Source organism: Littorina saxatilis, linkage group LG4, assembly GCF_037325665.1.
Source record: "Littorina saxatilis isolate snail1 linkage group LG4, US_GU_Lsax_2.0, whole genome shotgun sequence".
Taxonomy (NCBI): Eukaryota; Metazoa; Mollusca; class Gastropoda; order Littorinimorpha; family Littorinidae; genus Littorina; species Littorina saxatilis.
This window is the reverse complement of record NC_090248.1, coordinates 56,776,346-56,799,417: the sequence shown is the minus strand read 5'-3', so window position 1 is coordinate 56,799,417 and position 23,072 is coordinate 56,776,346. Positions and strand designations below refer to the sequence as shown.

At 42.3% G+C, this 23,072-nt stretch overlaps 2 protein-coding genes across 4 annotated transcripts in view; one reads left to right on the top strand and one right to left on the bottom strand.

Moving 5' to 3' along the window:
* Window positions 1-23,072, top strand: part of LOC138965142 (ankyrin repeat and KH domain-containing protein mask-like) — a 46,962-nt gene that overhangs the window by 5,257 nt on the left and 18,633 nt on the right. For 2 of the 3 annotated variants that reach the window (XM_070337264.1, XM_070337265.1), the window contains one exon: window positions 3,263-13,534. The exons of the other annotated variant lie outside the window; for it this stretch is intronic. In XM_070337264.1, the coding sequence (XP_070193365.1) occupies window positions 3,975-11,366 (7,392 nt within the window). In that variant the 5' untranslated portion in view covers window positions 3,263-3,974 and the 3' untranslated portion in view covers window positions 11,367-13,534. Of the gene's footprint in view, window positions 1-3,262; window positions 13,535-23,072 lie in introns of those variants that run through there. 3 annotated transcript variants of the gene reach the window in all.
* LOC138965141 (uncharacterized) overlaps window positions 20,435-23,072 on the bottom strand; it is an 11,166-nt gene continuing 8,528 nt past the window's right edge. Inside the window, exons 4-5 of the mRNA XM_070337262.1 lie at window positions 22,589-22,790; window positions 20,435-21,158 (exon numbers count right to left, since the gene is read on the bottom strand). Of these exons, the coding sequence (XP_070193363.1) occupies window positions 21,039-21,158; window positions 22,589-22,790 (322 nt within the window). The 3' untranslated portion in view covers window positions 20,435-21,038. The remainder of the gene's footprint in view (window positions 21,159-22,588; window positions 22,791-23,072) is intronic.

Genomic DNA, 23,072 nt, shown 5'->3' with positions numbered 1-23,072 from the left:
TTTAGATTAAATATTTCTTTTACAGGGATCACGTGACCGCCGCTCAAGTAAGGGTACCCTCAAAATCGACCAGACAAAAACGGAAGAGCCGAATGAAAAATTGAAAAAAAATCACAATAGGCAAATCTTTGCAACTTTGACATACGAGAAGAAAGTCAAACCAATTATCTACCCTGAACAGATTGTTTTGTTTTGCTACCTTGCGTATTTCGCGTGCTATGCTATTCCTACTGATGCAGGTGTCGATCGCAAGAGCGGTCAAAAACGGAACGTTTTACGTCAATTTGTATGGGTATCATGTCAAAAAGCGCTACATTTAGCAATGCGTGTATTCATGGCGATGGTGTGCGTGGTACTGTGATCCGTTAAAGTGCGCTGTCTCGCTCAGTACCGCCGACTTCAGCACTAGAGGTTTCTGTCGGGGTTACCCCACCCTTAGCTCCTGGTCAGGGACCTTACCTGGGAGCACAGGTAGCAGAGGTTTTAACGCGCCTCTTACCCGCGTGATGAACCCGTATGAGCACATAGGGTATTTACTAGTCAACAGTGCCACCTGTTTACCACCCTGCCCTGATAGGAACACCGCCAGTTGGTCCAGGACAGCTTATTCGTCCGGGCAAGCCCGACTTATATCGCTGCAATCCCTTATATCTAAGGGACGCCCCCTATCCGCCGCCTGGGGACCCGCCGGGTTGGGGATGGTCACCCCGCCACCTAATTGGAGATAGCCTGACCCCGGATTTTAGCAATGACTTGGTGGATTTCTTTGAAACTTTCGGAATATTTTACCAACATACTAGAGATACTTCGTGCGAAAGTTTGGATCGTTACGGTTGTTTATCCAGATGTGACGCAATGTTTCGGAAAATGTTGTTAAACTTGTCATAGGATTGTTCACTTGTCTTAAAAAAATTCATGACTTTGTATATCCACAGATAAATGATTGATACAGATTCTGTCTAAGTTTCATTTGCGTATAGCCGCTGGCGTTAATTTGCTAGTCATGCAAACACATGAGAAAAAAATGGAACGTTCACGCTGTTTACAGGCTCAGCAAATTTGCGTCAGTGCTTACACGCACATAAAACTTTAGCAGTGTGTGTATCAATCATGTTTCTAAAGACATGCAAAGTCATGAATTTTTTGGACCCAAGGGAACAATCCTATGACGAGATTAACAACTTCTTTCGAAAAATTGCATAACATTTTAACAAACACCTGTAACAGTCCATTATTTCGCTCGAAGTATCGCTAGTATGTTGGTAAAATATTCCGAAAGTTTCAAAGCAATCCACCTTTTCGTCGCGATGTAACCTTCGTGGTTGAAAACGACGTTGAACACCAAATAAAGAAAGAAAGAATCCACCTTTCTTTATTTGGTGTTTAACGTCGTTTTCAACCATTCAAGGTTATATCGCGACGGACAATCCACCTAATCATTGCTAAAGTGAAGACTTTTTTGTCATGATACCCCTAAAAAATGACGCACAAAATCCCTTTTTTGACCGCTCTTGCGATCGACAACAGTCCTGCATCAGTAAGAATAGCACAGCACACAAAATATGCAAGGTAGCAAAACAAAACAATCTATTCAGGGTAGATAATTGGTTTGACTTTCTTCTCGTATGTCAAAGTTGCAAAGTTTTGCCTATTGTGATTTCTTGTCAATTTTTCATTCGGCTCTTCCGTTTTTGTCTGGTCGATTTTGAGGGTACCCTTACTTGAGCGGCGGTCACGTGATCCCTGTAAAAGAAATATTTAATCCAAAAGGTGATCCTGGAGGTTAAGTGAACGGTCTTAACTGGCATATACAGTTTGAATGAAATGACACGGGGATTAATGGTTTAATTTGGGTTTGAAATTTGTTGCAATAAATTTTTGGCTAAGTTTAGATGCCCACCAAATCCCACTGAGATGTTACAATGTAGCAAAAATAAACAAAAATACACCCAACCCTAGGTAGGTCTACCCCCTTAATGTCACACAAAATCCATACGGACTATTACCCCTCCCTTCCAAAGTGCTGTTGATCGACCTTTGGACTTGTTTTCCACTCATGGAGTTCTACTTTAAATAAAAAGTTTTCCTTTTAAAACTTAGGCCAAAAAAAAAAATGTCTGTTTCTGGTAACATGGCTAAAAAAAATAGGGTCGGTAGGTCGGGATATTTTTTATTTTTTTTTTATTTTTTTTTTTTACCCCAAATGTAGACCAATAAAACAAACTTTAAAAATCGCGCAAAGAGACTGGATTCACTATACAAGACACTCAACACATTAACAAATCGTCAGCGGACTTTCGTTTTCACACGTTTTTGTTGTTCATTTTCTTACCCTGTCCTTTTCCACCAAAAAAAACCCAACTTTTTTTGAGTTTGGAAAAAAAAAGTTTAGGGTCGGCGCCGAAATTTAGGGTCGGTCGGGTGACCAGAAACAGACAATTTTTTTTTTGGCCTTACTGCATTACAAAATAGTTCTTTCCTCATTCAAGTAATCACTCTATCGAATTTCATCACACATGTGCTTTACTTGCAAGACTAACATATATGCTATTCCTCCTCTAGATAATTGTACGACGGGCGCAATGGCTTGGTGGTAAGACACCGGCCTCCAAAGCGGAAGGTCGTGGGTTCGAATCCCGGCCCGCGCCTGGTGGGTTAAGGTGGAGATTTTTCCGATCTCCCAGGTCAACTTATGTGCAGACCTGCTAGTGCCTTATCCCCCTTCGTGTGTACACGCAAGCACAAGACCAAGTGCGCACGGACAAGATCCTGTAAACCATGTCAGAGTTCGATGGGTTATAGATCCACGAAAATACCCAGCATGCTCACATGCAAAAACCTCACATGCAAATAAATCTCCGTCTCTATATGCTATTGGTGCCAGAATTGTGGCTAATATTTACCAACTAATGATGACCTACCTTGTTCATTATGTAATTCTTCCGCATTCTTGCTTTTGACGTAAATCTCTCTCTCTCTCTCTCTCTCTCTCTCTCTCTCTCTCTCTCTCTCTCTCTCTCCCTCCCTCTCTCTCTCTCTCTCTCTCTCTTTCTTATTGCGTGCGTCATTGTATTCAATACAAAAACATATTACTTACACAATGAAAATGTATTGGGTTCACATTGTGTGTGTGTGTGTGTGTGTGTGTGTGTGTGTGTGCGTGTGTGTGTGTGTGTGTGTGTGTGTGCGTGTGTGCGTGTGTGTGTGTGTGTGTGTGTGTGTGTGTGTGTGTGTGTGTGTGTGTGTGTGTGTGTGTGTGCAGACAAGCAAACACCATCTCTTGAATACAGTTCTACGGGGAATAAATCAGTGCAAAGATTCCGCTACAACCTGTCCCTCTGTCCAATGACAGTTAGGAGAACGATGTGCAACTTTCACCACTGAAATAAAGCTAAGGAAGACGAAACAAGAGCTGTCACCTCCAGACTTCAACTACCTAACACGATTCGGCTTCTACTTGAGTATAGTTTAAATGCTGATAAAGCGAACAGTAAGCATTTCTACTTTAATACTAACTTACTTTTTCACTTACTCAGTTATGTACTGCTCCTTATGCCGATTGGTTGGCATGTAGGGCAGCAAAAAAGAACCTCAACTCCTGTCTGTTCTGGGCGAGTGCCTGGCACGTATATTTCTGGGTTTTTACTTCTGCTTCCACCGTTCGTCGCCAGGTGTTCTTGGTGTTGCCTCTCTTTCGCTTTTCTCCTGATGAAAAGTTCAGGGCCATCCTGGTAATTTGACATGACAGTGGTCTCAATGTGTATCTAATTACTCTGGGCAAATATCTGTTGATTGGAGAGGGTGTTGGGCCAGACATATGGATTCTCTGGAGGTTATTTTTGTAAACGGTTGACAGCTTGGTCAAATCGCTATCCGTCAGCATTCTGATTCACAGAGTAGTGTGAAGAAGACACAGCTCTGGTAAAATCTCAGCTTGGTGAGCGTAATGAAAGACAGGAACGTCGCTGCTCAAAATGGATGAAGCAGATCTGCAAAATCGTGAACAAGACGCTGAGCTGGCTTCCGGCTCTGATCAAACCAGACTCCAGGAAGCACCATATTCTGAGAAAAAACCCGTAAAATCTCTGTTGCCCAGTAACACATACATTGACAAAGCGGACGAAGAAGGATACACACCTCTCATCCTTGCCTCACTGCGAGGTCATGCAGAGACAGTGGAACTCTTGCTGAGGAACAAGGCTACAGCCGACATTTCCCTACACGACGGGGCCACAGTTTCCCTACACGACGGGGCTACAGCTCTCACGCTTGCGTCAAAAAAAGGTGACATTGACACTGTGAAGCTGTTGTTAGACAATGGAGCTGATGCCAACAAAGCAGACGACAACAGTAGTGCAACGCCTCTTTTCTTCGCTGCGCAGGAGGGGCACACCCACGTCGTGTATCGTTTGCTGAAGAAACATGCTGGTGTCAATGTAGCTGCTGACAATGGAAGGACCCCACTGCATCAAGCATCCCAGAATGGTCACGAGGAAATCGTAGAGCTTTTGTTGAAACATCATGCTACTGTTGACGCAGTTGACACTTACGGAGACACTGCCTTGATACTAGCATCACATAGTGGCCAAAACGGCATCGTCGACCAGCTGTTGCGAAACAGTGCTTCCGTTGATTCTATTGGGAACGATGGAGAAACAGCTCTCATTCGAGCAACACGAGAAGGCAATACAGATATCGTCAGGCTACTACTTCGGCACAAGGCCAGTGTCGATACAGCTCGAAATGACGGGACAACAGCCCTCATCTTTGCTTCGGAGAAAGGTTACACTGGCATAGCAAGAATGCTACTAGAACACAAAGCTAATGCAAACAAGGGAAAAGGCAGCGTGACACCTCTTTCCTTTGCTGCACAACTAGGTTATGAAGAAATAGTCAACCTACTGCTGGAACATGAAGCTGATGTCAACAAAGCGGCAGGCAGTGTAACACCTCTCATGCTAGCTTCCCTTGCAGGACACGAGGGCATCGTGAAGCGTCTTCTAGACGCAAATGCCAACGTTAACACTGTCGGCCGGCATGGAGTAACAGCTCTCAGCTGCGCATCAAAAGAAGGATACACGAGAATCGTAAAGTTGCTGCTGGAAAAAGGAGCTGACTTAAACGAAGCAGATGATGATCATGTCACTCCGATTCTCTTGGCTGCTCAGAACGGTCACCGAGATATTGTAAATCTGCTGTTGGAAGAAAAGAACGATGATGTCAACAAAGCTAATAACAAACATGCTACTCCACTTTTCTTTGCTGCTCAGAACGGTCACCGAGGTATTGTGGAGCTGCTACTAAACAAAGGAGCCGACGTGAACAAAGCAGACCATGAACATGGCTCTCCGCTATTGGTTGCTGCTCAGAACGATCACCAAGGTATTGTGGAGCTGCTTCTAGAAAAGGGAGCAGACGTGAACAAAGCAAACAGAAAACATGTCACTGCGCTTATGCTTGCTGCTAGTAACGGTTACCAAGGTATTGCAGAGCTGCTGTTGAAACACGAAGCTGACGTGAACAAAGCAGACCATGAACATGATTCTCCGCTTTTTGCCGCTGCCCAGAACGGTGACCGAGGTATTGTGAAGCTGCTGCTGGATAAGAAGGCTGATGTCAACGTGAAAGGCGAGAATGGGAACACACCGCTTCACATGGCGTCAAGAAACGGTCACAAGGAAATCGTTCAACTGTTGTTAACACACGGTGCTACCACAGACGCTGCTCAAAAAGACGGAAACACAGCTCTCTTCTGTGCATCTCACCTTGAAAACACAAGTATTGTGGAGTTGCTGCCGGAACGCGGAGTCAACGTGAACGAGGCAAACAATAAACATGTCACTCCTCTCTACGCCGCTGCTGATAACCGTCACCAGGATATTGTGCAGCTGCTGCTGGCACACCGAGCTGACGTGAACATAGCAGACGATGCAAATGTTACTCCGCTTTTTGTTGCTGCTGACAACGGTCACCAAGGTATTGTGGAGATGCTGTTGAAACACGAAGCTGACGTCAACATCACTAACAAGAAACATGTCACTCCACTTCTCGTAGCTGCCCAGAACGGTCACCAAGGTATTGTAGAGCTGCTGCTGGAAAAGAAAGCGGATATCAATGTGAAGCACCCCAATGGGAACTCTCTTCTAGTTCAGGCGTCAAGAAACGGTCGCAAAGAAGTCGTCCAAGTGTTGTTGGAACACAGCGCTCCCTTTGACGGTGCCAATAGAGGAAGAGCTTTGGTCAGAGCGTCCGAAGGTGGACATGAAGACATCGTGAAACGTTTGCTTGACTACAAGGCTGATGTTGACACTGCCCTAGGTAATGGATTCACAGCTCTCATCTATGCGTCCATTTATGACAACACAGGCGTTGTGAAGCTGCTGCTTGAAAGCGGAGCTGACGTGAACAAAGCAAGCCATGAACAAGACACTCCCATTATCGTCGCTTCTTACTTTGGTCACCCAGACATTGTGAAGCTGCTCCTGGAAAAAGGAGCTGACGTGAACATAGCAAACGATGACAATGTCACTCCGCTTTTTGCTGCTGCCCAGAAGGATCGCCCAGAAATTGTGAAGCTGCTACTTGAAAAAAGAGCTGACGTAAAGAAGGAAAACGCTGCCGCTGCCCAGAAAGATAACCAAAAGATCGTGGAGCTGCTGCTTGAATATGGGGCTGACGTGAACATATCAAACAAGCTTGGCACTCCGCTTTTTGTTGCTGCTGATAAAGGTCACCTGGATATTGTGGAGCTATTGTTAAAACACGAAGCTGACGTCAACATCACTAACGATAAACATGTCACTCCGCTTTTTGTTGCTGCTCAGAACGGTTACCAAGGTATTGTGGAGCTGCTGCTAGAAAAGAACATTGATGTCAATGTTAAGGACAACAAAGGGAGCTCCCCTCTGCATGAGGCGTCACAAAAAGGTTACACGGAAATCGTTACGCTACTGTTGAACAACAAAGCTACCGTTGACAGCGCTGACAATGACGGAGAAACAGCTTTGATGCGAGCATCGAGAAACAATCACAAAGACGTTGTAAAGCTTTTGCTTCACTACAAGGCCAGTGTTCACATTGCGCGAAATGACGGAGCTACGGCTCTGACTCTCTCCTCTGAGAGAGGACACACAGGCATTGTAGAGCTGTTACGGGGGCATGCCGCAGATGTGAACATGCAAAAAAACAGGGAATCACTTTCAGAAGGTCATGAACAAGTGTTGGCTCATCTACCGAAGCGCGATGCCGATGTAAATGCACCCCAAGATGGCAACGTGACAGATCTCAGCTATGCATCAAAAGAAGGAGACATAGATATGGCGAAGCAGCTGCTGACCAGTGGAGCTGACGTGAACAAAGCAAACTGTGAACATATGACTCCGCTTTTTGTCGCTGCTCACAACGGTCACAGAAATATTGTAGAGCTGCTGCTGGAATACGGGGCTGACGTGAACAAATCACACGACAAGTATGGCACTCCGCTTTATGCCGCTGCTAGGATGAATCACCAAGACATCGTAGAGCTGCTGCTTGAAAATAACGCAGATGTCAATGTGCCAGATGACATTGGGAACACACCTCTCATCAAGGCGTCATCAAACGGTCACAAGGAAATCGTAGAGCTATTGTTGAAACACAATGCTACCACGTACACCTATAATATAGATGGGCAAACAGCTTGGACGGGAGCATCAGTCAACAATCATAAAGACATTGTAAAGCTGTTGCTTAAGTACAGTGCCAAGTTTAATTACAGCGCCAAGTTTCACATTCCGGCAACTACCGAAGCTCTAGGGTACTGCTGTGCGGCACTATTAGAATACACAGAAATGGCAAAGCTGCTGCTGGACCACGGAGCTCGCGTGAACACAGAAAGCAACTCCCCCAGCTCAACGCCTCTTCACCAAGCTGCCCATCAGGGTCACCAAGGTATTGTAGAGCTACTGCTGGAGAGAAATGCTGATGTCAACAGGACGGACGACAAGGGGAGAACACCTCTTCACCGGGCTAAAGGCCACATGGAAATCGTACAGCTGTTGTTGAAAAACAAAGCTAGTGTTAACAACGTTAACAAGGATGGAGACACAGCTTTGATCGATGCATCAAAACCTCCCACGCATAAGAAGGTTTCAATCATGTGCTGCCAAAGTCGGGAAGAACATGTGAGGCTTTTGCTTCAGTACCAGGCCGATGTTGACATTGCTGACAAAGACGGATATACAGCTCTTCTTAAGGCCTCCTTGAATGGAGACACACGCATTGTGAAGATGCTGCTGGAACACGGAGCTGATGTGGACAAAGCAAACAATTCAAATTACACTCCTCTTTGGGTTGCTGCTTTCCATGGTCACCGAGATATTGTGAAGATGCTGCTGGAAAAAGAAGCTGACGTAAACAAAGCAGACAATGACAATTACATTCCTCTTTCTTATGCTGCTTTCAATGGTCACCGAGATATTGTGAAGATGCTGCTGGAAAAAGAAGCTGACGTGAACAAAGCAAACAATAGAAATAAAACTCCTCTTTCTAAAGCTGCTCAGAATGGTCACCGAGATATTGTGAAGATGCTGCTGGAAAAAGAAGCTGACGTAAACAAAGCAGACAATGAAAATGTAACTCCTCTTTCTAGAGCTGCTCAGAATGGTCACCGAGATATTGTGAAGATGCTGCTGGAAAAAGAAGCTGACGTAAACAAAGCAGACAATAAAAATGTAACTCCTCTCTCTAAAGCTGCTTTCAATTGTCACCGAGATATTGTGAAGATGCTGCTGGAAAAAGAAGCTGACGTAAACAAAGCAAACAATGAAAATGTAACTCCTCTTTGTTTTGCTGCTCAGAATGGTCACCGAGATATTGTGAAGATGCTGCTGGAAAAAGGAGCTGACGTGGACAAAGCAAACAATGAAAATGAAACTCCTCTTTGGATTGCTGCTCAGGAAGGTCACCGAGATATTGTGAAGATGCTGCTGGAAAAAGAAGCTGACGTGAACAAAGCAGACAATAGAAATGTAACTCCTCTTTTTATTGCTGCTCAGAATGGTCACCGAGATATTATGAAGATGCTGCTGGAAAAAGAAGCTGACGTGAACAAAGCAAACAATGAAAATGAAACTCCTCTTTGGATTGCTGCTCAGGAAGGTCACCGAGATATTATGAAGATGCTGCTGGAAAAAGAAACTGACGTGAAGAAAGCAAACATTAAACATGTCACCCCGCTATTCGTTTCTGCTGACCACGGTCACCGACATAATCATAATGTGGAGCTGCCGCTGGAACACGAAGCTGATGTGGACAAAGCAGGCGGTAAGAAACTCACTTCGCTTTGCATTGCTGCCCAATTTGGTTACCAAGATATTGTGGAGCTGCTGTTGAAACAAGGAGCCAGCGTGAACAAAGCAGACAATGTTCACAAAACTCCGCTTTGCCTTGCTGCTGAATTTGGTCACCGAGATATTGTTGAGCTGCTAGTGGAAAAAGGAGCCAACGTGAACGAAGCAGATGGTAATCATGACACGCCGTTTTACCATGCCGTATGGAACGGTCACCAAGATATTGTAGAGCTGCTGTTGAAACAAGGAGCCAGCGTGAACAAAGTAGATGGTAATCATAACACGCCGCTTTGCCTTGCTGCTGAAAAAGGTCACCCAGGTATTCTGGAGCTGTTGTTGAAGCAAGAAAGAGCCAACGTGAACGAAGCAAACGGCGATGATGACACTCCGCTTCGCATTGCTGCTCAGTTTGATCACCGAGATATTGTGGAGCTGCTGTTAAAGTCCAAAGCTGACGTGAACATAGCAAACAAAACAAATGTCACTCCGCTTTTTTCCGCCGCCCAAAACGGTAACCAAGATATTGTAGAGCTGCTGCTGTTGCAAAAGAAAGTTGATGTTAATGCGACGGATCACAAAGGGAGCTCACCTCTTCACGAGGCGTCACAAAACGGATACACAGAAATCGTAGAGCTGCTGTTGAAACACGATGCTGGCGTGAACTTGGCAACCCACGATAATGTCACTCCGCTTTTTCTCGCTGCTCAGAACGGTTACCAAGATATTGTAGAGCTGCTGCTTGAAATGAACGTTGATGTCAATGTAGAGGACAACAAAGGGAGCTCACCTCTTATCGAGGCGTCACAAAACGGTCACACGGACATCGTAGAGTTGTTGTTGAAACGCAAGGCTACCAGTGTTGATAATAATGGAGTAACAGCGAGCAACAATCACAGAGACGCTGTTAAGACTTTGCCTCAGTACGAGGCCAGTGTTGACACTGCGCGAAATGACGGAGCTACGGCTCTGACTCTTGCCTCTGAGAGAGGACACTTAGGCATTGTAGAGCTGTTACGGGGGCATGCCGCTGATGTGAACATGGCAAACAACAGCGAATCACTTTCAGAAGTTCATGAACTAGTGTCGGCTCATCTACCGAAGCGCGACTCCAATGTTAATGCTCCCCAAGATGGCAACGTCCTAGATCTCAGCTATGCATCAAAAGAAGGAGACATATATATGGTGAAGCAGCTGCTGACAGGTGGAGCTGACGTGAACAAAGCACACAACGAGTATGGCACTCCGCTCCAAGCCGCTGCTAGGAACAATCATAAAGAGATTGCAGAGCTGCTGCTTGACAAAAACGCAGAGGTTAATGCAAAGGACAAGAAAGGGAGCTCACCTCTTCACGAGGCGTCGCACAACGGTCACACGAGTATTGTAGAGCTGTTGTTGAAACATAAAGTTACTGTTAACAACACTGATAATGACGGAGAAACAGCTTTGATGCGAGCATCTAGAAACAATCACAAAGACGTTGTAAAGCTTTTGCTTCACTACAAGGCCAGTGTTGACATTGCGCGAAATGACGGAGCTACGGCTCTGACTCTCTCCACTGAGAGAGGACACATTTGCATTGTAGAGCTGTTACTGGGGCATGCCGCTGATGCGAACATGGCAAAACACAGCAAAAAAGACCCCTTTACTAAGTTAGACGATTATGAGCTAGTTCGGGCACATATGAAGCAGTACGAGGCCGATGTTAAAGCTACTCAAGATGCCGGAGTCACAGCTCTTATCTGTGCATCAAAAGCAGGACACAGAGATATTGTGAAGCTGCTGCTGGAACACGAAGCTGAGGTGAACAAAGCAAACGATAAACTTCAAACGCCGCTTTGTCTTGCTGCTCAGAACGGACATATCACAGTTGTGAAACTTTTGCTGGAAAACCAAGCTGACATGTACATGGTGGATGACTATGGAAGGACACCTCTCCATCGGGCATCAGAGCACGGTCACAAGGAAATTGTCGAGATGCTTTTACGGTACAATGCAAGTGTTGGCTCTTTGGACGGCGACAGAGAACCAGCCCTCTGATAAGCGGTAGACGGGTCGATGAAGACATTGTGAACATACAGACAACGGCCAATGTAAACACTGTCTACTGACCATACTTTGGCTTCACTTAAAAAAATGGACAGAGGCATCGTGAAGATGATACTGGAACACACAGCTGATATTGATCAACCAAACAACAGACATGTGACCCCGCCTGTCTTTGCTTCTCAAAATTGCCGCAAGGATCCAGGGGAATGGTCTGGAGAAAAGACGATTGGTCAGTCTGACCCCCTTTTCAAGATACTGGTGAAACATAGGTAAAGTAGCAAAGCGCCAAGCAAACCAGGGGCGCCCTTTCCTTAGATTGGGTAATGTGATGTGATCTGAGCTTAGAATTTGTCATTTATCATGTTACCAAACTGTATGTACTACGATGTCAATTGGGTATTTAGGATGACGCAGTGGTTCGCAATCTCGATGCACCCTTTAACTCGCTTGTCTCCCAGTTATACCCACTCACATTGCTCTATCTGACCTGGTACGGATATATTCGTACGCACAGTCACTTCAGTCGCTTCCTGTAACGTCGATCTAACGCCTGCATTCCACCGTGTTGATACACAGTTACTACAATTCTGATCGACCTGCTGCAGCACAGCTGGTCTCGGCTAAAACACCTTGGTCAACATAGGTGGGGTAGAAAGTGTTATAACAATTCATATGGATCATTTTAATATTTTGTACACCAATGGTGCATGGCGCGTTTGAAAACCGAATCGTGAGAATCTTGTGCATCTCTTCGAAGGATGATTTGACAGTTCTCTTCATTGAATAAAAAAGAAAGAAAAAAGAATACACGTGCATTGCTGAACTGTTTGAAAATAGGACCGACGTGATAAGTTAAGCAGCATGACCCGTGTCGGCTTTGCATCGGAAATAGGCAGACTGGATCAGGCATTGACACAGATAGGTCACATTTGTGTAATGTTCTTATATTTTCGTGTATATTTATCTTTTGATATTGTTACGGACAGTTTTGAATGCATAGAACATCTGTCTTTAGCAACAGTAGGCTCAGTTAGCCACACTCTCATTAACTCGTGTAGCTGATTCATCTCAGTCCTCCGTGTAACTTTTTCCCTGCTCCTTTTAAATGTTTTTGCTTGTGTGTAAAAAAAGATAGCCTATTTCAAAGCAATCTGGTTTTTGGCTCACGTAAGTGTAGCCTATGCGATCGTAACTTTGTCTGTCTGTGCGTGCGTGCGTGCGTGCGTGCGTCTGTGCGTGTGTATGTCTGTGGTAGAAACTCTAACATTTGAAGACGTCACATTACATTGACGTCACATTATGACGTAAGAGGGTTAGACGTCACGCGAAGGAAGTACTGACAGTCTCGGTCATTATTATTTTGAGCGCGCCGAGACTAGTTGGCAGTCGTGTCCTTGTAGGCTACATGTAACATGCAGACAGACAGATCTAGATATAGTGTCTCGCTTTCTTGCACAGTTTCACCTATGCTCTTTCTGTGTGTGTGTGTGTGTGTGTGTGTGTGTGTGTGTGTGTGTGTGTGTGTGTGTGTGTGTGTGTGTGTGTGACTGAGTTTGTGTTACTGTTTGTCGATTTCTTACGTGAGCCTTGATGGCTTCGCCTCTTGTTTTGTTGACAGTTGTATTTTGGTACTGTTATACTGTTTGCCTCACATACTATACAGTACCTAGTTTCATTGAGTAATATGTATGCCTCACATACTGTACAGTACCTAGTTTCATTGGGTAATATGTATGCCTCACATACTGTACAGTACCTAGTTTCATTGAGTAATATGTGTGCCTCACATACTGTACAGTACCTAGTTTCATTGAGTAATATGTGTGCCTCACATACTGTACAGTACCTAGTTTCATTAAGTAATATGTGTGCCTCACATACTGTACGGCACCTAGTTTCATTGGGTAATATGTGTGCCTCACATACTATACAGTACCTAGTTTCATTGAGTAATATGTGTGCCTCACATACTATACAGTACCTAGTTTCATTGAGTAATATGTGTGCCTCACATACTGTACAGTACCTAGTTTCATTGAGTAATATGTGTGCCTCACATACTGTACAGTACCTAGTTTCATTGGGTAATATGTGTGCCTCACATACTGTACAGTACCTAGTTTCATTGAGTAATATGTGTGTCTCACATACTGTACGGTACCTAGTTTCATTGAGTAATATGTGTGTCTCACATACTGTACGGTACCTAGTTTCATTGAGTAATATGTGTGTCTCACATACTGTACAGTACCTAGTTTCATTGAGTAATATGTGTGTCTCACATACTGTACAGTACCTAGTTTCATTGAGTAATATGTGTGTCTCACATACTGTACGGTACCTAGTTTCATTGAGTAATATGTGTGCCTCACATACTGTACGGTACCTAGTTTCATTGAGTAATATGTGTGCCTCACATACTGTACGGTACCTAGTTTCATTGAGTAATATGTGTGCCTCACATACTGTACAGTACCTAGTTTCATTGAGTAATATGTATGCCTCACATACTGTACAATACCTAGTTTCATTAAGTAATATGTGTGTCTCACATACTGTACAGTACCTAGTTTCATTGAGTAATATGTGTGTCTCACATACTGTACGGTACCTAGTTTCATTGAGTAATATGTGTGTCTCACATACTGTACAGTACCTAGTTTCATTGAGTAATATGTGTGTCTCACATACTGTACGGTACCTAGTTTCATTGAGTAATATGTGTGTCTCACATACTGTACAGTACCTAGTTTCATTGAGTAATATGTATGCCTCACATACTGTACAGTACCTAGTTTCATTAAGTAATATGTGTGTCTCACATACTGTACAGTACCTAGTTTCATTGAGTAATATGTGAGCCTCACATACTGTACGGCACCTAGTTTCATTGCGTAATACATGTGCCTCACATACTGTACAGTACCTAGTTTCATTGAGTAATATGTGTGCCTCACATACTGTAAAGTACCTAGTTTCATTGAGTAATATGTGTGCCTCACATACTGTACGGTACTTAGTTTCATTGGGTAATATGTGTGCCTCACATACTGTACAATACCTAGTTTCATTGAGTAATATGTGTGCCTCACATACTGTGCAGTACCTAGTTTCATTGAGTAATATGTGTGCCTCACATACTGTACAGTACCTAGTTGCATTAAGTAATATGTGTGCCTCACATACTGTACGGTACCTAGTTTCATTGAGTAATATGTGTGCCTCACATACTGTACGGTACCTAGTTTCATTGAGTAATATGTGTGCCTCACATACTGTACAGTACCTAGTTTCATTGAGTAATATGTTTGTCTCACATACTGTACGGCACCTAGTTTCATTGAGTAATATGTTTGTCTCACATACTGTACGGCACCTAGTTTCATTGCGTAATATGTGTGTCTCGCATACTGTACAGTACCTAGATTCATTGAGTAATATGTATGTCTCACATACTGTACGGCACCTAGTTTCATTGAGTAATATGTGTGCCTCACATACTGTACAGTACCTAGTTTCATTGAGTAATATGTGTGTCTCACATACTGTACGGTACCTAGTTTCATTAAGTAATATGTGTGTCTCACATACTGTACGGTACCTAGTTTCATTGAGTAATATGTGTGCCTCACATACTGTACGGTACCTAGTTTCATTGAGTAATATGTGTGCCTCACATACTGTACGGTACCTAGTTTCATTGAGTAATATGTGAGCCTCACATACTGTACAGTACCTAGTTTCATTGAGTAATATGTGTGTCTCACATACTGTACGGTACCTAGTTTCATTGAGTAATATGTGTGCCTCACATACTGTACAGTACCTAGTTTCATTGAGTAATATGTGTGTCTCACATACTGTACGGTATCTAGTTTCATTGAATAATATGTGTGCCTCACATACTGTACGGTACCTAGTTTCATTGAGTAATATGTGTGCCTCACATACTGTACGGTACCTAGTTTCATTGAGTAATATGTGTGTCTCACATACTGTACGGTACCTAGTTTTATTGAGTAATATGTGTGCCTCACATACTGTACAGTACCTAGTTTCATTGAGTAATATGTGTGTCTCACATACTGTACGGTACCTAGTTTCATTGAGTAATATGTGTGTCTCACATACTGTACGGTACCTAGTTTCATTGAGTAATATGTGTGTCTCACATACTGTACGGTACCTAGTTTCATTGAGTAATATGTGTGTCTCACATACTGTACGGTACCTAGTTTCATTGAGTAATATGTGTGTCTCACATACTGTACAGTACCTAGTTTCATTGAGTAATATGTGTGTCTCACATACTGTACAGTACCTAGTTTCATTGAGTAATATGTGTGCCTCACATACTGTACAGTACCTAGTTTCATTAAGTAATATGTGTGTCTCACATACTGTACAGTACCTAGTTTCATTGAGTAATATGTTTGTCTCACATACTGTACGGCACCTAGTTTCATTGAGTAATATGTTTGTCTCACATACTGTACGGTACCTAGTTTCATTGAGTAATATGTGTGCCTCACACACTGTACAGTACCTAGTTTCATTGAGTAATATGTGTGTCTCACATACTGTACAGTACCTAGTTTCATTGGGTAATATGTGTGTCTCACATACTGTACAGTACCTAGTTTCATTGGGTAATATGTGTGTCTCACATACTGTACAGTACCTAGTTTCATTGGGTAATATGTGTGCCTTACATACTGTACAGTACCTAGTTTCATTGCGTAATATGTGTGTCTCGCATACTGTACAGTACCTAGATTCATTAAGTAATATGTGTGTCTCACATACTGTACGGTACCTAGTTTCATTGAGTAATATGTGTGCCTCACATACTGTACGGTACCTAGTTTCATTGAGTAATATGTGTGCCTCACACACTGTACAGTACCTAGTTTCATTGAGTAATATGTGTGTCTCACATACTGTACGGTACCTAGTTTCATTGAATAATATGTGTGCCTCACATACTGTACGGTACCTAGTTTCATTGAGTAATATGTGTGCCTCACACACTGTACAGTACCTAGTTTCATTGAGTAATATGTGTGTCTCACATACTGTACAGTACCTAGTTTCATTGAGTAATATGTGTGCCTCACATACTGTACAGTGCCTAGTTTCATTGAGTAATATGTGTGTCTCACATACTGTACGGTACCTAGTTTCATTGAGTAATATGTGTGTCTCACATACTGTACGGTACCTAGTTTCATTGAGTAATATGTGTGCCTCACATACTGTACAGTACCTAGTTTCATTGAGTAATATGTGTGTCTCACATACTGTACGGTACCTAGTTTCATTGAGTAATATGTGTGCCTCACACATCGTACAGTACCTAGTTTCATTAAGTAATATGTGTGCCTCACATACTATACAGTACCTAGTTTCATTGAGTAATATGTGTGCCTCACATACTGTACAGTACCTAGTTTCATTGAGTAATATGTGTGTCTCACATACTGTACGGTACCTAGTTTCATTGAATAATATGTGTGTCTCACATACTGTACGGTACCTAGTTTTATTGAGTAATATGTGTGCCTCACATACTGTACAGTACCTAGTTTCATTGAGTAATATGTGTGTCTCACATACTGTACGGTACCTAGTTTCATTGAGTAATATGTGTGTCTCACATACTGTACAGTACCTAGTTTCATTGAGTAATATGTGTGCCTCACATACTGTACAGTACCTAGTTTCATTGAGTAATATGTGTGTCTCACATACTGTACGGTACCTAGTTTCATTGAGTAATATGTGTGCCTCACATACTGTACGGTATCTAGTTTCTTTGGGTAAAAGTGATTTATGTTTATTTATGTAACGCTTTGGCGAATAATTCAATTTAAATGATCATGTCGAGATATGAATTTCCTCCACAACTGTCTTCACCTGGTGGAAAAATATGCATTTGTACGATTTTTGTAGCATGTCGAAGTGACATGTCCGCCTGCAATCACGACTCGCTTGACCCCTACCCTGTATAACACAGTTTATGAAAAGGGAAAAACAGAAAACGATTAAATGGTATGCACGTATCGTACGGCCAGTAAGATATCCTCCACGAATCTGTCTTCCTTTGTGATGTACCTTATCTGGTTCACATTTTACGACAATTTGAAAATGACGAAAAATCACTTGCAACAGTGGGCGCAAGTGAGTTGTTTCTTTCGCTGGGTACTGTACAGATAAGTCCAAATGTCAGTGAATGTGTAATTTGTTTCTCTCTGTTGTTTGGAGCTATACACAAATTGTTAATTGTTATAAATGAAATGTATCTATTATTACGCTGTAAGCAATTATATTGTTATTTGATTCCATGTTTTTCTATTCAAAATGAATGGTTTTTATGCTAAGTATATGTTAGGCTGCTGTCTCCCCCCAAGAAAAATACTGTAAATTTGGTTCCCAGTTTTTGTTTAGTTTACCTCCCCCTTAATATTAGCTATAAACTATGGGAAGAGCTATACATTCAAGGCCCAAATTCACGTGCAACTTTGCTGTAGTTTACGATATGATATTTCATTGCATGTTGTCTTCAGTTTGTGCACAGAATCAGTAGAGAAGAGGGTATATGTCATGAGAAATAATATGTTGTGTAACAACTTTTAGTTGGCTCTACTTGGTTTGATCATTATATATACAGGAAACAAACTATGTTTGATGTCCTTTCTGATTCATGTATGTGTACTGTCAGGCCCGAGTCTCTGTTTGTGTGTGGTATGCTTTCTATTATTTTTATTTAATTAAGCAGAAAGTCAGATTTTCCGGGAAAGGAGCATATATATATATGTTTCGTACTGGTTCATTTGTAACATCGACATTCCATTGGATATTTTCATAAATTTGCGTTTAGTATCAGCACTAAACAGTTTTGAAGTTTTGTTAATGAAAACCTCGAAGTGCTCTTCTTTGTTTGTTTGTTTGTTTGTTTGCTTAACGCCCAGCCGACCACGAAGGGCCATATCAGGGCGGTGCTGCTTTGACATATAACGTGCGCCACACACAAGACAGAAGTCGCAGCACAGGCTTCATGTCTCACCCAGTCACATTATTCTGACACCGGACCAACCAGTCCTAGCACTAACCTCATAATGCCAGACGCCAGGCGGAGCAGCCACTAGATTGCCAATTTTAAAGTCTTAGGTATGACCCGGCCGGGGTTCGAACCCACGACCTCCCGATCACGGGGCGGACGCCTTACCACTAGGCCAACCGTGCCGGTAGTGTTCTTCTAGCGTGCAACGAGGTTAGTAGTATGCAATACACAATGAGCGAACTATTCTTTGCTCTTGATTGTTTAAGAGAATCAATGTTCTTGGTTCAGGTGTCAAGGTGTTGCATGATCATTAGTAGTAAAGTTTTGTATCAGGGTGACAAGCGTTTATTTTTTATTTCTTGTTTTTGTTGTTGTTGCATGATTTGATTAATGTTTTAACACAGACCAGGAATCGAGACAAGGCGATGGTGAATGTCTGTGTGTATACGTACGTATGTGTGCACGTGTAGAGCAATTTCAGGAAAATTACCGGACATATTTTTAAATTGAAACTTTAGATGAATATTGTTCCAGATAATACCTATATACGTGGTTTTTGTGTGCTTTTAAAAAAATTATAAATGCGCATACCTACAAGGGGGGTTCCACTGTAATTCACTACGACTGTTGAGTCGCAAAAGCATTTCCATTCCTATGTACGTTTATCTTTGTGTACGTTGTACAGTTTCATGTAAGACGTTTGAGCTTTTGTTTGATAATCTGTAAATATATTGTAGTGGTTCTGACAAGGCACTACGCTTATTGAACGTATTTAAAGCACGACTTTTTAATAGAATAGTCGGCAGCGGTCTCTCTGCATGGGGTAACTACTTTGCACGTGCTCATAATTAATTATGAACTTCATTTACTACAATGAATGTGCAACGGAGTTGAATGGTATATATAACTATTTTCAACAGAGAAAATGTCGACATATGTATTACTTAATGTTTTCTGCTGCTATAAAAACTTAACTTCTTCTTCTGCGTTCGTGGGCTGAAACTCCCACGTAATTTTACGTGTATGACCGTTTTTACCCCGCCATTAAGGCAGCCATACGCCGATTTCGGAGGAAATAAAAATTAACTAATGGTAATCTATGTTCAAACTTGAAAAAACAGCAAATGTAAAGATGTGAAGAGTATTCATGTATGTTACATTTACATTTCAGGTTTGTTGTTGTTGTTGTTGCACTCTTGTAATGTTTTGTAATATTTCATGTATCATACACTTATTCGAATTTGATATGCTATTTAATCTCAATTCGAGTATCAGTTGTGCTTGTTAGGGAACTTATTTAAAATTAAAATAAAAACGTGTAATCAGAGGGAAAAAAAGTTCGTATTGTTACATAGTTATACATATAAACAGATATAATTATTCAGTGAGAGATACAAAGAAGCCGCTGAAAGGCTCATGCTTGATATCTTGTTTCTCGACATGCCTGTTATCATTTGCTAACAGTCAGCATATTAGAAATAACTAATAATATTGATAAAATTGGCCTTAAAGTATAGGACCACTTTTTGTACATGAAAAGTTATACCCGTACTACTTTAAAAAAATCTTTTTATGCATCAAAATGCAGTTTTATTGTTGCTGCTATTTGGCAAACTCTTTGGATTCGTTCAGAAGCTATGAAACTATCCCAGCCAATTTTTAAAAGCTCTCATAAAAGAAGTTTCGCATCAGTGCAAACGATTTTAAAGTTACTTAGGAAAGCTAAATGAACTAGGTTTTTCTTCTTCTTTTGCTAATTATATATGTGTCATGATTATGTTGTGAATAAAACGTTGGATGCAGGAGAAACACATCGTGTACTATCCTTTGCTTGGGAGCATACATACAACTCGTAGAGCGCGCGCGCGCGCTTGTGTGTGTGCATGTGTGTGTGTGTGTGTTGGATGTACGCTTTCCTTTACTTTCTTTGTATTTTAGCTTATCTAAGTACATGCATTCACATTCGTTGAAAACACAAATACATCACAAACTCGTGTTGTCAAGTTGGCGAAATACGTTTCTTTTATTCATGAGTTTTGCTCATAATGTTAAAAGTTAGGACAATCTACCAAACGAATTCTAGGCAAAAGGTTCACCATTTTCAGCTCAACGCCAACGTAGTTTCGCAGAAAAGGCAGGTTCTCATGTGCTGGCTTCGGGGTACAATTTCGAAATAGGAGATTAATCCTGAAACTCACTTGAGATCAGACAAGTGCACTGAATATATATCTATATAATTATAGTCACGCCCAAAACAAATGGATGCTGCCATCCTTAATTTCTTCTTTGTATAAACTCTGTATAAACGTTCCTATAGACTAGAAAGTCATTCAAGGTTCATGTTAATCAAATCTTGTGATCCCAAGCAACACAAAATATGCCCGTTGCTGAAAGTTACACCTTTAAATACATAAGTATATAGAAACCTAATGTCAAATTGAATAAATGGCTTTTCAGCCTTTTAGCAAAGATCTCTAAAGACATGAACAATTTAACTAATATGTGGATGCATTTTATACACGACTGGTTTTACCTGGTTGAAAAATAAGCATTTTGACGATTTGTGTATTTGTACAGAGAAGCGGTATGTCTGTGAATGTCTACATGCACCAGAGGTCGAGGTAGTCGACAGAGGCCTGCATGAAGAGCTGCAGGGTGTGTATGTCGCTGTCAGGCAGGGAGCGGTCCATGGTGAAACACTCACTGCCACACAGATTGTACTGCACACAGTAACATATATTACACTGTACTGTCAGGTCATCGTCACGTTGTACTGCACACAGTAACATATGTTACACTGTACTGTCAGGTCATCGTCACGTTGTACTGCGCACAGTAACATATGTTACACTGTACTGTCAGGTCATCGTCACGTTGTACTGCTCACAGTAACATATGTTACACTGTACTGTCAGGTCATCGTCACGTTGTACTGCGCACAGTAACATATGTTACACTGTACTGTCAGGTCATTGTCACGTTATACTGCTCACAGTAACATATGTTACACTGTACGGTCAGGTCATCGTCACGTTGTACTGCACACAGTAACATATGTTACACTGTACTGTCAGGTCATCGTCACGTTGTACTGCGCACAGTAACATATGTTACACTGTACTGTCAGGTCATCGTCACGTTGTATTGCACACAGTAACATATGTTACACTGTACTGTCAGGTCATCGTCACGTTGTACTGCGCACAGTAACATATGTTACACTGTACGGTCAGGTCATCGTCACGTTGTACTGCACACAGTAACATATGTTACACTGTACTGTCAGGTCATCGTCACGTTGTACTGCGCACAGTAACATATGTTACACTGTACTGTCAGGTCATCGTCACGTTGTACTGCACACAGTAACATATGTTACACTGTACTGTCAGGTCATCGTCACGTTGTACTGCACACAGTAACACATGTTACACTGTACGGTCAGGTCATCGTCACGTTGTACTGCACACAGTAACATATGTTACACTGTACTGTCAGGTCATCGTCACGTTGTACTGCACACAGTAACATATGTTACACTGTACTGTCAGGTCATCGTCACGTTGTACTGCACACAGTAACATATGTTGCACTGTACTGTCAGGTCATCGTCACGTTGTACTGCGCACAGTAACATATGTTACACTGTACTGTCAGGTCATTGTCACGTTGTACTGCGCACAGTAACATATGTTACACTGTACTGTCAGGTCATCGTCACGTTATACTGCTCACAGTAACATATGTTACACTGTACTGTCAGGTCATCGTCACGTTGTACTGCACACAGTAACATATGTTGCACTGTACTGTCAGGTCATCGTCACGTTGTACTGCACACAATAACATATGTTGCACTGTACTGTCAGACAGGAAGCGGTCCATGGTGAAACACTCACTGCCACATAGATTGTACTGCACACAGTGAAATATTAAGTACATGTATTACGCTTCAGTTCCTGTTGAATTATCGTTACAGATTGCGAAAGACAGACAGACAGACAGAAAGTTCAATAGGATTACTCATTACCAACAGGTCGCTACAGAACTGTGCAGATGATAACACATATATATGAAATTGTCTATATTCCAATTGGATAATAATTAATTATAAGGTTGACTTATGTTGTGGATGTCTGTGTCTACTGACTGTCACGGTGTCGTTAGAGATGTGGATGGTGATGGAGAACTCCTGGCCGGTGGCGAAGGGGTAGGGTTTGGGTGCCACGGTCTCCTCCCCCACCCGCTGCTCCCCCTCCCACTCCTCCATCACCACAGTGCTGTTGTTCTGCCAGTAGATGGCCTTCACCTTGGCCACGTCGTCATCGGGCCGCCACAGCTTCAGCAGGAACCTGCAGCCAGCCAGCCAGTCAGTTAACCAGTCACACGGCAATATCACAGCCCCGAGAAATGAGGTGCGTGGCGAACGGCGCGAGACACAAATAACAAATCAAAACAAACGAAAATTGCATAAACGTTGAACACGACTTCAGTTACAAATACAGATAGAGAGGAAGGCTTCCTAAACATTACCTGAGAAAGAAAAGCATATTGACAGAATGTACCCAACAAAAGCAACAACAACAACAAATTAAGAAAACAATAAGAGGAGTTTGTCTAACCTAAGCATTCTA